Source organism: Lissotriton vulgaris, chromosome 3_1 (assembly GCF_964263255.1).
Source record: "Lissotriton vulgaris chromosome 3_1, aLisVul1.2, whole genome shotgun sequence".
NCBI classification, from domain to species: domain Eukaryota; kingdom Metazoa; phylum Chordata; class Amphibia; order Caudata; family Salamandridae; genus Lissotriton; species Lissotriton vulgaris.
In genome coordinates this window covers 352,569,215-352,584,037 of record NC_141689.1, presented here as the reverse complement: position 1 = coordinate 352,584,037, position 14,823 = coordinate 352,569,215, and the positions used below count along the sequence as shown (strand labels likewise).

Below are 14,823 nucleotides of genomic sequence, written 5' to 3'. Positions count from 1 at the left end.
GACCTTCCTGCACATAAACAATCTTACCCTCAATGCAGATACCCTTGCACTATGTATCTGTTTAGTTCGCCTAGTCCCTTGAACCCCCATCCTGTGTCAGTGTATCTGTTTAGTTTGCCTATTCCTTGAACCCTCATCCTGAGACAGTGTATCTGTTTAATTTGCCTATTCCCTTGAACCCTCATCCTGAGTCAGTGTATCTGTTTAGGTCACCTCTTCCCTTGGACCCTCATCCTGTGCCAGAGTATCTGTTTATTTAGCCTATTCCCTTGAACCCTCATCCTGTATCAGTGTATCTGTTTAGTTCGTCTATTCCCTTGAACCCTCATCCTGTGTCAATGTATCTGTTTAGTTTGCCTATTCCCTTGAACTTTCATCCTGAGTCAGTGTATCTGTTTAGGTCTCCTAGTCCATTGTACCCTCATCCTGGGACAGTGTATCTGTTTAGCTATTCCTTTGAATTCTCATCCTGAGACATGAATCTGTTTAGCTATTCCATTGAACCCTCATCCTGAGTCAGTGTATCTCTTTAGGTCACCTATTCCCTTGGACCCTCATCCTGTGTAAGTGTATCTGTTTAGTTTGCCTATTCCCTTGAACCCTCATCCTGAGACAGTGTATCTGTTTAGTTTGCCTATTCCCTTGAACCCTCATCCTGAGTCAGTGTATCTGTTTAGGTCACCTCTTCCCTTGGACCCTCATCCTGTGCCAGAGTATCTGTTTAGTTTGCCTATTCCCTTGAACCCTCATCCTGAGTCAGTGTATCTGTTTAGGTCACCTCTTCCCTTGGACCCTCATCCTGTGCCAGAGTATCTGTTTATTTAGCCTATTCCCTTGAACCCTCATCCTGTATCAGTGTATCTGTTTAGTTCGCCTATTCCCTTGAACACTCATCCTGTGTCAATGTATCTGTTTAGTTTGCCTATTCCCTTGAACTTTCATCCTGAGTCAGTGTATCTGTTTAAGTCTCCTAGTCCATTGTACCCTCATCCTGAGACAGTGTATCTGTTTAGTTTGCCTATTCCCTTGGACCCTCATCCTGTGTCAGTGTATCTGTTTATTTCGCCTATTCCCTTGGACCCTCATCCTATGTCAGTGTATCTGTTTAGTTTGCCTATTCCCTTGAACCCTCATCCTGAGACAGTGTATCTGTTTAGCTTGCCTATTCCCTTGAACCCTCATCCTGAGTCAGTGTATCTGTTTAGGTCTCTTAGTCCCTTGAATCCTCAACCTAAGTCAGTGTATCTGCTTATTTAGCCTATTCCCTTGAACCCCCATCCTGAGTCAGTGTATCTGTTTAGTTTGCCTATTCCCTTGAACCCTCATCCTGTGTCAGTGTATCTGTTTATTTCGCCTATTCCCTTGGACCCTCATCCTATGTCAGTGTATCTGTTTAGTTTGCCTATTCCCTTGAACCCTCATCCTGAGACAGTGTATCTGTTTAGCTTGCCTATTCCCTTGAACCCTCATCCTGAGTCAGTGTATATGTTTAGGTCTCTTAGTCCCTTGAATCCTCAACCTAAGTCAGTGTATCTGCTTATTTAGCCTATTCCCTTGAACCCCCATCCTGTGTCAGTGTATCTGTTTATTTCGCCTATTCCCTTGAACCCTCATCCTGTGCCAGTGTATCTGTTTAGTTCGCCTATTCCCTTGAACCCTCATCCTGAGACAGTGTATCTGTTTATTTTGCCTATTCCCTTGGACCCTCATCCTGTGTCAGTGTATCTGTTCAGTTTGCCTATTCCCTTGAACCCTCATCCTGAGACAGTGTATCTGTTTAGCTTGCCTATTCCCTTGAACCCTCATCCTGTATCAGTGTATCTGTTTAAGTCTCTTAGTCCCTTGAATCCTCAACCTAAGTCAGTGTATCTGCTTATTTAGCCTATTCTCTTGAACCCCCATCCTGTGTCAGTGTATCTGTTTATTTCGCCTATTCCCTTGAACCCTCATCCTGTGCCAGTGTATCTGTTTAGTTCGCCTATTCCCTTGAACCCTCATCCTGAGACAGTGTATCTGTTTAGTTTGCCTATTCCCTTGAACTTTCATCCTGAGTCAGTGTATCTGTTTAAGTCTCCTAGTCCATTGTACCCTCATCCTGAGACAGTGTATCTGTTTAGTTCGCCTATTCCCTTGGACCCTCATCCTGTGTCAGTGTATCTGTTTATTTCACCTATTCCCTTGGACCCTCATCCTATGTCAGTGTATCTGTTTAGTTTGCCTATTCCCTTGAACCCTCATCCTGAGACAGTGTATCTGTTTAGTTTGCCTATTCCCTTGAACTTTCATCCTGAGTCAGTGTATCTGTTTAAGTCTCCTAGTCCATTGTACCCTCATCCTGAGACAGTGTATCTGTTTAGTTCGCCTATTCCCTTGGACCCTCATCCTGTGTCAGTGTATCTGTTTATTTCACCTATTCCCTTGGACCCTCATCCTATGTCAGTGTATCTGTTTAGTTTGCCTATTCCCTTGAACCCTCATCCTGAGACAGTGTATCTGTTTAGCTTGCCTATTCCCTTGAATCCTCAACCTAAGTCAGTGTATCTGCTTATTTAGCCTGTTCCCTTGAACCCCCATCCTGTGTCAGTGTATCTGTTTATTTCGCCTATTCCCTTGAACCCTCATCCTGTGCCAGTGTATCTGTTTAGTTCGCCTATTCCCTTGAACCCTCATCCTGAGACAGTGTATCTGTTTATTTTGCCTATTCCCTTGGACCCTCATCCTGTGTCAGTGTATCTGTTCAGTTTGCCTATTCCCTTGAACCCTCATCCTGTGCCAGAGTATCTGTTTATTTAGCCTATTCCCTTGAACCCTCATCCTGTATCAGTGTATCTGTTTAGTTCGCCTATTCCCTTGAACACTCATCCTGTGTCAATGTATCTGTTTAATTTGCCTATTCCCTTGAACTTTCATCCTGAGTCAGTGTATCTGTTTAAGTCTCCTAGTCCATTGTACCCTCATCCTGAGACAGTGTATCTGTTTAGTTCGCCTATTCCCTTGGACCCTCATCCTGTGTCAGTGTATCTGTTTATTTCGCCTATTCCCTTGGACCCTCATCCTATGTCAGTGTATCTGTTTAATTTGCCTATTCCCTTGAACCCTCATCCTGTGTCAGTGTATCTGTTTATTTCGCCTATTCCCTTGGACCCTCATCCTATGTCAGTGTATCTGTTTAGTTTGCCTATTCCCTTGAACCCTCATCCTGAGGCAGTGTATCTGTTTAGCTTGCCTATTCCCTTGAACCCTCATCCTGAGTCAGTGTATATGTTTAGGTCTCTTAGTCCCTTGAATCCTCAACCTAAGTCAGTGTATCTGCTTATTTAGCCTATTCCCTTGAACCCCCATCCTGAGTCAGTGTATCTGTTTAGTTTGCCTATTCCCTTGAACCCTCATCCTGTGTCAGTGTATCTGTTTATTTCGCCTATTCCCTTGAACCCTCATCCTGTGTCAGTGTATCTGTTTAGTTCGCCTATTCCCTTGAACCCTCATCATGTGCCAGTGTATCTGTTTAGTTCGCCTATTACCTTGAACCCTCATCCTGTGTCAGTGTATCTGTTTAGTTTGCCTATTCCCTTGGATCCTCATCCTGTGTCAGTGTATCTGTTTAGTTTGCCTATTCCCTTGAACCCTCATCCTGAGTCAGTGTATCTGTTAAGGTCTCTTAGGCCCTTGAATCCTCAACCTAAGTCAGTGTATCTGTTTAGCTTGCCTATTCCCTTGAACCCTCATCCTGTGTCAGTGTATCTGTTTATTTCGCCTATTCCCTTGAACCCTCATCCTGTGTCAGTGTATCTGTTTATTTTGCCTATTCCCTTGGACCCTCATCCTGTGTCAGTGTATCTGTTTAGTTTGCCTATTCCCTTGAACCCTCATCCTGTGTCAGTGTATCTGTTTATTTCGCCTATTCCCTTGAACCTTCATCCTGTGTCAGTGTATCTGTTTATTTTGCCTATTCCCTTGGACCCTCATCCTGTGTCAGTGTATCTGTTTAGTTTGCCTATTCCATTGAACCCTCATCCCGAGCCAGTGTATCTGTTTAGGTCTGTTAGTCTCTTGAATCCTCAACCTAAGTTAGTGTATCTTTTTAGTTTGCCTATTCCCATGGACCCTCATCCTGTGTCAGTGTATCTGTTTATTTCGCCTATTCCCTTGAACCCTCATCCTGTGTCAGTGTATCTGTTTATTTTGCCTATTCCCTTGGACCCTCATCCTGTGTCAGTGTATCTGTTTAGTTTGCCTATTCCCTTGAACCCTCATCCTGTGTCAGTGTATCTGTTTATTTGGCCTATTCCCTTGAACCCTCATCCTGTGTCAGTGTATCTGTTTATTTTGCCTATTCCCTTGGACCCTCATCCTGTGTCAGTGTATCTATTTAGTTTGCCTATTCCATTGAACCCTCATCCTGAGCCAGTGTATCTGTTTAGGTCTCTTAGTCCCTTGAATCCTCAACCTAAGTCAGTGTATCTGCTTATTTAGCCTATTTCCTTGAACCCTCATCCTGTGTCAGTGTATCTGTTTAGTTTGCCTATTCCCTTGAACCCTCATCCTGTGTCAGTGTATCTGTTTAGTTCACCTATTCACTTGAACGCTCATCCTGTGTCAGTGTATCTGTTTATTTCACCTATTCCCTTGAACCCTCATCTTGTGTCAGTGTATCTGTTTAGTTCGCCTATTCCCTTGGATCCTCATCCTGTGCCAGTGTATCTGTTTAGTTCGCCTATTACCTTGAACCCTCATCCTGTGTCAGTGTATCTGTTTAGTTCGCCTATTCCCTTGAACCCTCATCCTGTGCTAGTGTATCTGTTTAGTTCGCCTATTACCTTGAACCCTCATCCTGTGTCAGTGTATCTGTTTAGTTCGCCTAATCCCTTGGATCCTCATCCTGTGTCAGTGTATCTGTTTAGTTTGCCTATTCCCTTGAACCCTCATCTTGAGTCGACTATTCCTTCGGTCAGCGACAGTGGTCCGGGTCTGCATTAGTGCCTGTGTTTCAAGTGCCAATGCGTCTCTATCATTGCCACAATCAGTACCCTCATGTTACTGTTCCTGCTGTGCTGTTGTCAGTGGCTCCATCTCCATGTCTGTGTGCTATTGACCCATCCTCCATGTGTGTGTAAAAATGAGAAAAGACCACCTTGTCACTATGTTATTGTCATGGTGGTCCTGGTCAGGATTAAAGCACAGTGAAACTAGACAAGAAGTAATGTTCCCTCTTGTTTATCTCAAGGGATAGAGTTAAATATGTTTCCTCATGTTTCTTACCTTAAACAAAGTCATGAATGTTTTGTGGCAATTCATCAGGACCATCAAATAACCTACCCTACAAGAGACTGGGACAGGTGTTCAAATTGGTAAAGTGCCCAATCGAATACACCACCTGTGAAGTGTGGTTGATCCAATATCTCTTACTGAAACTATCATGACGAGAGGTAAATAATTCTGACCCTTTGCTGGATGATCTACCCCCTCACAGAAATCCTTGAGGCACCTCCAGGATTGCAGTGAGTGGGTAGGCCATCCGACCCCAGACCGCACACACTGCGTTTTTCCCTGCAATACCTAAGGGGCCTGATTATTACTTAGAAAGGGTGGGAATTCTTTACCTCTTTTAATGATAGTTTTGGTAAGAGATATTAGCTCAGCTACACTTCACATGTGTTTTATTCAGATTGGGCACGAAATATGTTGACCCATTTTTTAAATCAATCCCTTGATAGAAACGAGAAGGAACACATTTTCCTGCCTTGATTCACTCTGTTTTAATCTTGACAGGAACTGCCATTACAATAAAATAGTGAGAAGGTGGCCCTTAGAAATGTTCAGTATTTCACTCACTTCCCTTCTATTCTTCTCTTTTAGCACCCTCACTATAGGCTTGCTCATTTGAAAAGATCTCTGGCAAACAGCCCCCTCGAGGGGCCCGATGGGCATTGCAGGGTTGGCCCAATGAGGAGATGCCCAATGATGAAGCGTGCCACCCATCTGTGTGGGTGAGGGCCCTTGATCCAGAATATTCACATTCCTTTGACCGCCCTTGTGATGGGTATACACTAGTGGTGTTCCCTCATGGGACAACTTTAGGACCTACATACTCTTTGTATATTGATTTGCCATACAACCAGTTCATGCCCGTAGGACGACCCTTAACAACTTTTTGTGGGGTCAAATGTAGCAATTGAACTTATTTTTTTCTATGGTCCCACTCCATATACAGACACTCATGCTGCATGATCGCAACCGCTTGCTCAAGGAGTAGATTTGTGCAGGAAGGAAACCCTAACTGAAGTTACACATATTATATACGGCCATAGAGAGTGGAGGGCTCTGCTTACCCCACGGATAACATTACTGGTTAGCCTCCCAGCTAGCCCAAATACAATGTATGATGCATAATTTACTGGATAACTTGCTCCGGCTATCCCTGGAGAAATACATCTGGTGGCAGGATGGACCTCTGTATCCACTGTGCATGGATAATAAGGTATGGCAGCGAGCTCCTAACCCAATAATAAATGCAACGGTGTTTGCAATAAGTAAAGGGCACTAGCTCCTAGGCGAGATCCTTTTCCTAAAGGAGCCCCATTATTGGGGAATGGCCACATCTGTATTGGGGAGAAGAACTGAATTGGAAGCTTTCAGCACGAGGGGGTTGCTAATCTTAGACCACTTAGCCACAGAGGATCGCCTGAATACCTTCACTGAAGCACAGGCAGACTTCCAATTGGGTACAACCTATTACTGGGACTACCAAAGACTTTGTCAGTGTCCATCCGCTCATTTTTCACACACGCCTCTGATTTAGTGTGAATCCTCATCGCTCTAATAACTAAGAAAAATAAGAATGTTCCAGGGGGCAGTGTCAGGAATCTACTAACTAGGCACATATTCTCTTCCTCTGTCTCATGACACATGACAGAATAGTGGTCTCAACGTCTCGGCCTTGAGCAGAGCTTTTAGTGAGGCATGGCAGAGCATTGAGAGAATCGAGCCTAAAACTGAGCTATTACAAAATCCTACATGGGAAGTACTGTGTCTCTGAAATGATTGCACGACATGAGTCTCTTACTGGGTGCAACATGCTGGAAGTGTCCTGCAACCAACTGTGGCATAGTGCATATCCCATGGAAATGCTCCGTATTTATTTTATGCTGTACAGATGTTCGCAATAACGATGGAATGCACTCACAATTGGCAGGTCAGACAGCCCACCTTCATGAAGACACCCTCTACCCTGAGGTCCCACACCAATACAGGTGCTGGTTTGCGACAGCCCTAGTGGTAGCTAAAGTGTGTCTTGCGACTGTGGCGGTCCCCACTTCCAACAAATATTCACACATGGCATCAGGCAATGCATGACATGGCAGCTTATGAGCACATACATACATCAAGTTAATGACCAAATGGAGAAATTTGAAAGGGTATGGAGCAATTCCCTGTCCACAGGAAATATTCCAGCCCCTGACCACCCTTGACCACACTGCTAGAGGGTCCATTCATTAGAAGCCTTCTTCCTCGGTCATGGAGGTGCAGCCTTTTGCTTCCCCCATGTACAGCTATGTTCTACAGAGCGGGGGAGAACTCCATCAGGGGACATGCCACGCGTACACTGCCTGTAGGATACACCAGATTCAAATGGTCCCCTCCCTGTACGCGACTTGGCCCATAGGACCCCAACGGGCCGGGGGCAGTCCTCCTCTCAGTCCGAGGCCTCTGCCTGGGACACTGAAGTGTTATCTTTCTAAGACCACAGTCACGGTTCGTGTCAACACAACATATTTCCCCGAACAAGAGTCGCATTGGTTTGTAACTCCAGTAGGGTCCACGTGGAGCTTATATTGTAACTGGTACTTTACAGGCAGCGCATTGAGCATGCTGTATGTACTCTTCCATATGGTGGGGGTGGGCACCTGGCCTAGGGGTCTTGGGGCGACTCCTCCCTATAAGAGGAGAGTGGGTACACTTGTTTGATTGTCAGTACTGGCTGAACTTTATTTGTCATTGACAAGGGGGCTGCACACTCCCGCTCATCTATGTATGAGCACACCTGACGGTTCCAGAGGGAATGTGTGGCAGCAAAGGTAAGAATATTGTAAGCTTGACACAACTGTGTTTTAGGTCCTATACCTGAAAAACATGTTTAAAAAAAACAGAAATGCAGTTAGGGTATAATATAAACCATGAGTATGATTGAGTTCCTAATGCATTAACTGCAAGAGTCATCAAAATAAATGTCACCGTTGCTACATCGGGCTGATTCAATTGGGGGAGACTAATAAATCATAACCTGTACTGTCTTATGCTGGTTTGCTCTTTGAAGCATAATATATACTTCCAGGGGCTTCCAGGAAGCCCTCTTCCTCCATTGACCTGTTGCGTCATTCATTTGTTTTATCATCCACTCACCACAGCATACGCTATGAATGTAATAGGCCAGCCCACCTGAGCCACTGGCTAAAAGTGCTGTGAGTTTTGACATTCTGCTCTTTTGGAAGGTGCAGGTCCACCAGAAAGCATTTACCTCGGTGCCAGGAACTATTTTGGCATCAAGCGCCTTTTTCGCTTTTGCTTTTAGAGAATGTTTTCTTCTACACTGGAGAGGGCCCAACAGTGGCCTAACAATAACGTTTTACAAAAATCATAACAAAACAAGCAGCCAATGCCAGACCTATTGGCTTTGCCTGTCTTGTTTTGGGAGTTGCTTGTTGACCAATATAGTCAGCGCAGTATGCCGCTGCATTATATGAAAGTTTTCTTTATTGCTACCATCTTCAAAACCCCACATGACGTGCAATAAACCAGTATGATAAGTCTCTGTTATATGTCACGGGGCAAATGAGCAATGAATGTGCCACAAAATCCCCTTGATCCGATCAGTAATTACCATTTTACCTATTATTGATTAACCTATCACCAGACTTCTAAATGCATTGAGCTGTATTGTCTGCACATTTGTATACAATTGGTTGTTTTGTAATAATTTATTGTAAGATTGTAATGTGCAATTGTGTCCTAATTAAGCAACCTTTTCTGTTAGCTTTTCAGATGAGCATTTGAATAGGCTGAAAAGAGAAGTTGGTGCTCCTTCTCCAATAGACTGCCAATTCAGCGATTGGGGTGAATGGAGCGAGTGTGACCCATGCAAAGAAGAAAAGGTAATTGTAGATTATTCTATGAGCACATCAGTAAAATGTTAACATGATCATTCCTGATGTGACTGGACATAAAGAGGAAGCAATATAAAGATCTATTATAAAGTTGACCAATAGACTGAGATTTACGGCAAACCATGTATTAATGTATTGTGGTGTTATTCTCTTTTCCATTCATAAAATGATTGTAAAACGTGGAAGATCTCCACAGTCCACCGTTGCTGGTGATCAATGTACCCATGTCAGCAACAGCTTCTCCATCCTTGATTGCTCATGGTAAATAGTGTGCTAAAAATCCAGGAAAACCTCTGGAAACGGAGCAAATTCCAAGTCTTGTGTTATAAGAGTATCCCTCTAACAGAGATAACAACATGTGGCAGGAGGAAAAACTAGTGAAAATCTTGTATGCCAGCACAGCACATTTAGTTGTTACACAGCAAAGACCAGGGGAAGACACACAGGCCCTCAATACAATGTCGGACACAGTTGCGGAATTGGGACCGGCTGGCCTCCAGTCAGTGGTCCCGACCGCATTATCAGAATGCGACCGCACATGGTGCGGTTGCACACTCCCATATCTCCATGGGAGCTTGTGCTGGAGCTGTAAACTTGCTGTAGCATAAGCTCCATAGAGAAATGGGTGTTTTAGTTAATCCCTGCACCGAGAGGTGCCTGCCACTTGGTGCAGGGAGCAACAGGGGGGGCACGTTCTCCAACCAGAGGCTGCTGTGGCAAGGGGGTCTTGCTAGGGGCCCCCAAAGTCACTTTCCAACAGGCTTTTCATGTCTGAAAGCCCGTCTTGAAAAGCCTGTCATAAACCGACATCATAATCCTCACGGAGTAAACGCCGTACATACGGGATTATCAGTGGTGTCCTTGAGCCCTCTCAGAAACCAGTCGGTCTGACCGGCCGGTTTAAAATCCGACACCCTTCATTGTAATAAGGCTGTCAGATTTGAAACCATCTATGTAAGTCACATCGTAATCATGGCACAATGTGTGTTTTGTATCCCCTAAACTGAGGGCTGAAACTTGGAATAGTGTAATTGTGTACCAGCTAAATGTAAATGTAAATGTAAATGTATGAAACTTATATAGCGCAGGACTTACCCTGGGGCATCTCCGCGCTTGCTTAGGGAACCCGTCCTGGTATTCCCCTGTGAGATAACCCTGGAAGGGTATCCACAAGGTGAAAGCCAGGCATCCCGCCGCGAAGGGCCAATGTGGAGATTAAGCAAGCTATTGCCCAGAGTCGCAGAGTGTGAACCCGTGAGTCGAGAAGGCACCGGAGCGAGAATTATCGAGTCCATGGGATTATTGAGCCCAAGACCCGCCGAGGCGGGGAATTGAACCCTGGTCCAGGGCCGAAACTCAAGCTCCAGGTCTGCCGCCTCTAACCCCTGAGCCACACTTCTCCACATAATGGAATAACACTATCCTGAAGGATTACTTACCTTACTAAGATTTCTGAAGTGAATGAATAAAATTCCACTTTGACAATCCTAATCCTGGAATATTGGATGCATATATTGTTTTGTGGTTCATAATAATAACTCACTGTGTTGTGAGCACATACGCTGTGCCCAGGGGGCCGTCCCTGAAACCAGTGCCGCCGCTTTTTGCAGTTACTAGGACACCCCAGTCAGGGGGTGATACCCCAGGAGCACACAACAAATTTACAGATCAGTTTGAAGCATTTGGAGTGCGTGTCCAATCTATTTTGATTTTGGAACCTTACTGACCCATCACACAGCACCCATCTCTATCCTTTGTGCAAAAATTGATCCTATATCATTCCAGGTCTGTGCTCTATAGCTTTGGTAGTGCAAAGTTGGTCCAGAAGATAAGACTATTAGTGTTGCAGCAGTTTCTTTTTCAGTTTCAGTCAAATCCCTATAAAGAGTTAACACGGATGGTGGTAAATCCAAAATGAAAACACGTACGGAATGGGAGCAGGGGTAGTGTAAGGGGGTTTTAAAAGAGAGTACAATGGACGGGGGGGGATAATCTAAGAATGAGGAAGTGGGTGTCCATTCTAAAAAATTAAAAAAATACACCAAAGACAGCTATGAAAGACTTGGGCAGGGAAAGGAGAGGAAAAAATAATGATTGGGTGACTTGCTAAATAAAGGACGTTTGTGAGGGTCACGCCAAGTTCTCTTTTTAAATAACCCGGGTAGGAGATTGTAGGTGGACATAAGGAGAGAAGAGTTGGTTGCTGCAAGGGTGTTGCCTAATTGGCTATAGGCTGCAGAGTCAGTCTGGTGCGCCACTGCTGCAGGCAAGAAGCACAGGCACACGGCAATGTAGTTACAGGGGGAAAACCCGAAGCTTTATTTTATAACCTCTGGCCACGCCTGGTCAGAGGGTGTTACATGGTGCAGTTTCCAGGTCATTCCAGCACCACTACAGCCATGCTGAGGTCATTACATCCCTAGCCAACTTGGCGTTAACCTGCATCTAAGTGCTTTGGAAGCAAAGTCTCAGTTTCTGGCTTGGCGGTGGATTTGGCCTCAGGTTGTAACCTTGGGTGTAGGAACGACTGCTTCTGACCCACTCATGTTGGGGGTTTGTGTCTATATCTTCTCTCACCTCCGGTGACTCAACTTGAGGACTGGCAAGGGTACTTCTTTCAGAGTCCAGCTGCGGGCTCAGGCCCCCCTGGCTGGCTTCTTCATCTTCTGACTGTGTGATGTCTTGGCTACGGCGGGCTACTCTCTGGAACCATGACACATTACTCGTGACAACTTATCATCCTTTCTTGGCAGTGGCCTTAGACCCATTCACATGTGAAATTGTCCAAGTGCTGGTTTGAGGGGAGGCGTCCGGAATTTCCATCCAGGCCACCGATCTCATATCAACACAAGATCCCCAGGTAGTACCTGACGAGACTTGGCGCACCATTTTAGGCTGAAGCGCTCATTGGTCCGGGCTCGCCGGGCTTGGGTACCTGCTGGTTCATACTGCATCAGTGTCCATTGTCTGGATACAGGGATGGTGTCCCTCCAATGTCCGTTAAGCATTAAAGACCAAGGGGACCATTGCGTAGTTCATTGAGGCCCCCCCCACAGGAATTGGTGCCTGCTTATCTCCGGATTGGCGCCCTCTGCCACTGCGATATGTAGCACTTTATTCAGCGTATGCATAAAACGTTTGACTTCGCCATTAGCCTGGGGCCACGTCACTATTAGCCTGGGGCCACGGCAGGGTGATGTGGCAATGTCTTATACCGCGAGACATGAGTAGGTCCCTGAAGTCAGCCCATTGAAATGGTGGATCTTTGTCGGTCTTTATCTCTTGGGGGAGTCCCAGTGGAGCAAAAGTCTTCTCCAGCTCTGGCCAGCATTCGTGAATGCTGTAGACTCAATCACTCCAACTATCGGGTATTTGGAGTAGCTGTTGCTCAGTACTACAGTGATCCTTCTGCCTGGAAAGCTCCCAAAGTAGAGGCTTATCTTGGACCAGGGTATTGTGCATGGTTCTTAGGTGATGATAGGCACTGGGGGTTCTTGAGTACTTGCCATCTGGCAGGATGGACATTGTAGCACAAAGTCATCCACAGTGACTTTTAGCCCCAGGAACCAGATCTTTTCTCTCATCTGGGATTTCAACCGAACCGCCCTTTGATGGCCTCCGTGGGCAAGGGTCGTTACGCGGGCCTGGAGACTTTCAGGGATTACGATGCAAGACCCTTGTAATGAAGACCATCTGCACTGGCACTCAGATCATCACACACGCTTCACATCTTTCCGAGCTGCTCTCTGTCGGAGCCATGCCAGTCATTGGCATCTTGTAGAAAGTTATGCCAAGATTTACAATGCCTTGTGGGGTACTCCAGGGCTCATCATTGAGCCCCACCCTTTTTAACATCTATGTTGCCCCCCTGCGCAGTTGATTAGATCTCTGGGTTTCTCAGCAATCTCCTATGCGGACGATACCCAAATTGTGGTATCAGTGACAGGCTCACCTTTGGACACAGCAGCACCGTTCCATACCTGCCTCCGTCAAGTCAAGGATTGGATGGTCACCAACTGTCTGAAATTAAATTCCAATAAAACTGAAGTTCTACTGTTTGGCAGCAACACCACTTTCTGGCCATCAGAACTGGGATCTTTGCCCATCCCTACAAATAAAATAAAAAACTTACGAGTCACCTTTGACTCCAAGCTCACATTCGAAGGCCATGTGAACCAGGTCACCTCCATATCCTTCTTTTAAAAAAAAAACATATTTTATTGTTTTTTTAATTATAAACACTGCAAGTTATTACAATTATACAATGTACACCTTTGACCCTGTCACCAGGCAGGTCGCTCCCCTCACCGCCACGCAGCCCCCCGTGTGACCTGTGATCTGCTCGTGCTGGCCCGCCTGCATCGCTACTGAGCTCTGTTTGCTGGCGCTTCTTTGGTGTCCATCCTACTGAGTTCTGTTTTTGCTGCGGGTTTTCCCTCTGTTTTGTCAGTGTCCATCTCTTGCTTTCTGTGCCCCTGTGCCCGTTTTTGCCCCTGTGCCCCCTCTCTTTCTCCCCCGCCTCCCGTGTCGCCCACCGTTTTACCGCCACTGCGTCCCTGCGGCCCCACCCCCCTGTCCCACATTGGCCGCCCCGCTCCCACCTCCCAGCTGCTCCTCCCTCTGCCCCTCATATGGAAACTGCGTGCAGCGGCCGCGCCACTGACGCGCCAAAGGCAAGCCCTTCTGCGCCCATCCGCGCCTGGACCGGGCCCAGCACCAGAAACCCCGGACCCCACGCCCCTGCAATGCCAGACTGCACTACGACTCCAGCACCCTCCACGCACTCAACACCGGACGAGACCACCCCTGCTACAGGGCCACCCCAAAGCGCACCCAAGGGCCCTTCGCCTGCCGGAACTGCAGATTCACCAGCATCCAGCCCACCAAACCACCAACCAGAGAATCCAACCACCTCCGCTGCATCCTCCTCAACACCCGCTCCGCTCGCAAGCACGCCATCATAATCTGGGACCTCCTAGACTCTACCGCCCCCGACGTGGCCTTCCTGACGGAGACCTGGCTGAATGCCACCTCGGCACCAGACATCGCCATAGCCATCCCACAGGGCTACAAGATCACCCGCAGAGACCGCACCAACGGAGTTGGAGGGGGAATCGCCATCATCCACAAGGACACCCTCAGATTCTCAACCAACACCGTCGACACCCTCGCCACTGCGAGCACATGCAGTTCCAGATCCACACCGACCCCAACACGACCCTCCGAGGAACACTCGTCTACAGACCACCCGGACCAAGACCACAGTTCAGCGACACCATCGCTGACCTCGTCAGCACCCATGCCCTCGCTTCCACGGACTACATCCTCCTCAGAGACCTGAACTTCCACCTCGAGAACAATAACGACGCCAACTCCACCGCCCTGATCGACAACCTTGCCAACCTCGGACTTAAATAGCTCGTGACGACGCCCACCCACGCCGCTGGACACACATTGGACCCCATCTTCTCCACAAGCCCCCACGTCTCCTTCAACCACACCACCGAAGCCCACTGGACCGACCACAGATGCGTCCACCTCACCTTCAGGAAACCCACCAATCACCACCGCACCCAACAGCTGCCACGCCGCTGCTGGGGCAAGGTCACCAAGGACCAACTGACTACCACCCTCACCCTGAGACCACCCGCCGACCCCACCG

The 14,823-nt window shown here is 46.9% G+C and overlaps 1 protein-coding gene across 1 annotated transcript in view; it reads left to right on the top strand.

Moving 5' to 3' along the window:
- C9 (complement C9) overlaps positions 1-14,823 on the top strand; it is a 212,190-nt gene that overhangs the window by 21,854 nt on the left and 175,513 nt on the right. Inside the window, exon 2 of the mRNA XM_086960567.1 lies at positions 9,032-9,149. Within this exon, the coding sequence (XP_086816693.1) occupies positions 9,032-9,149 (118 nt within the window). The remainder of the gene's footprint in view (positions 1-9,031; positions 9,150-14,823) is intronic.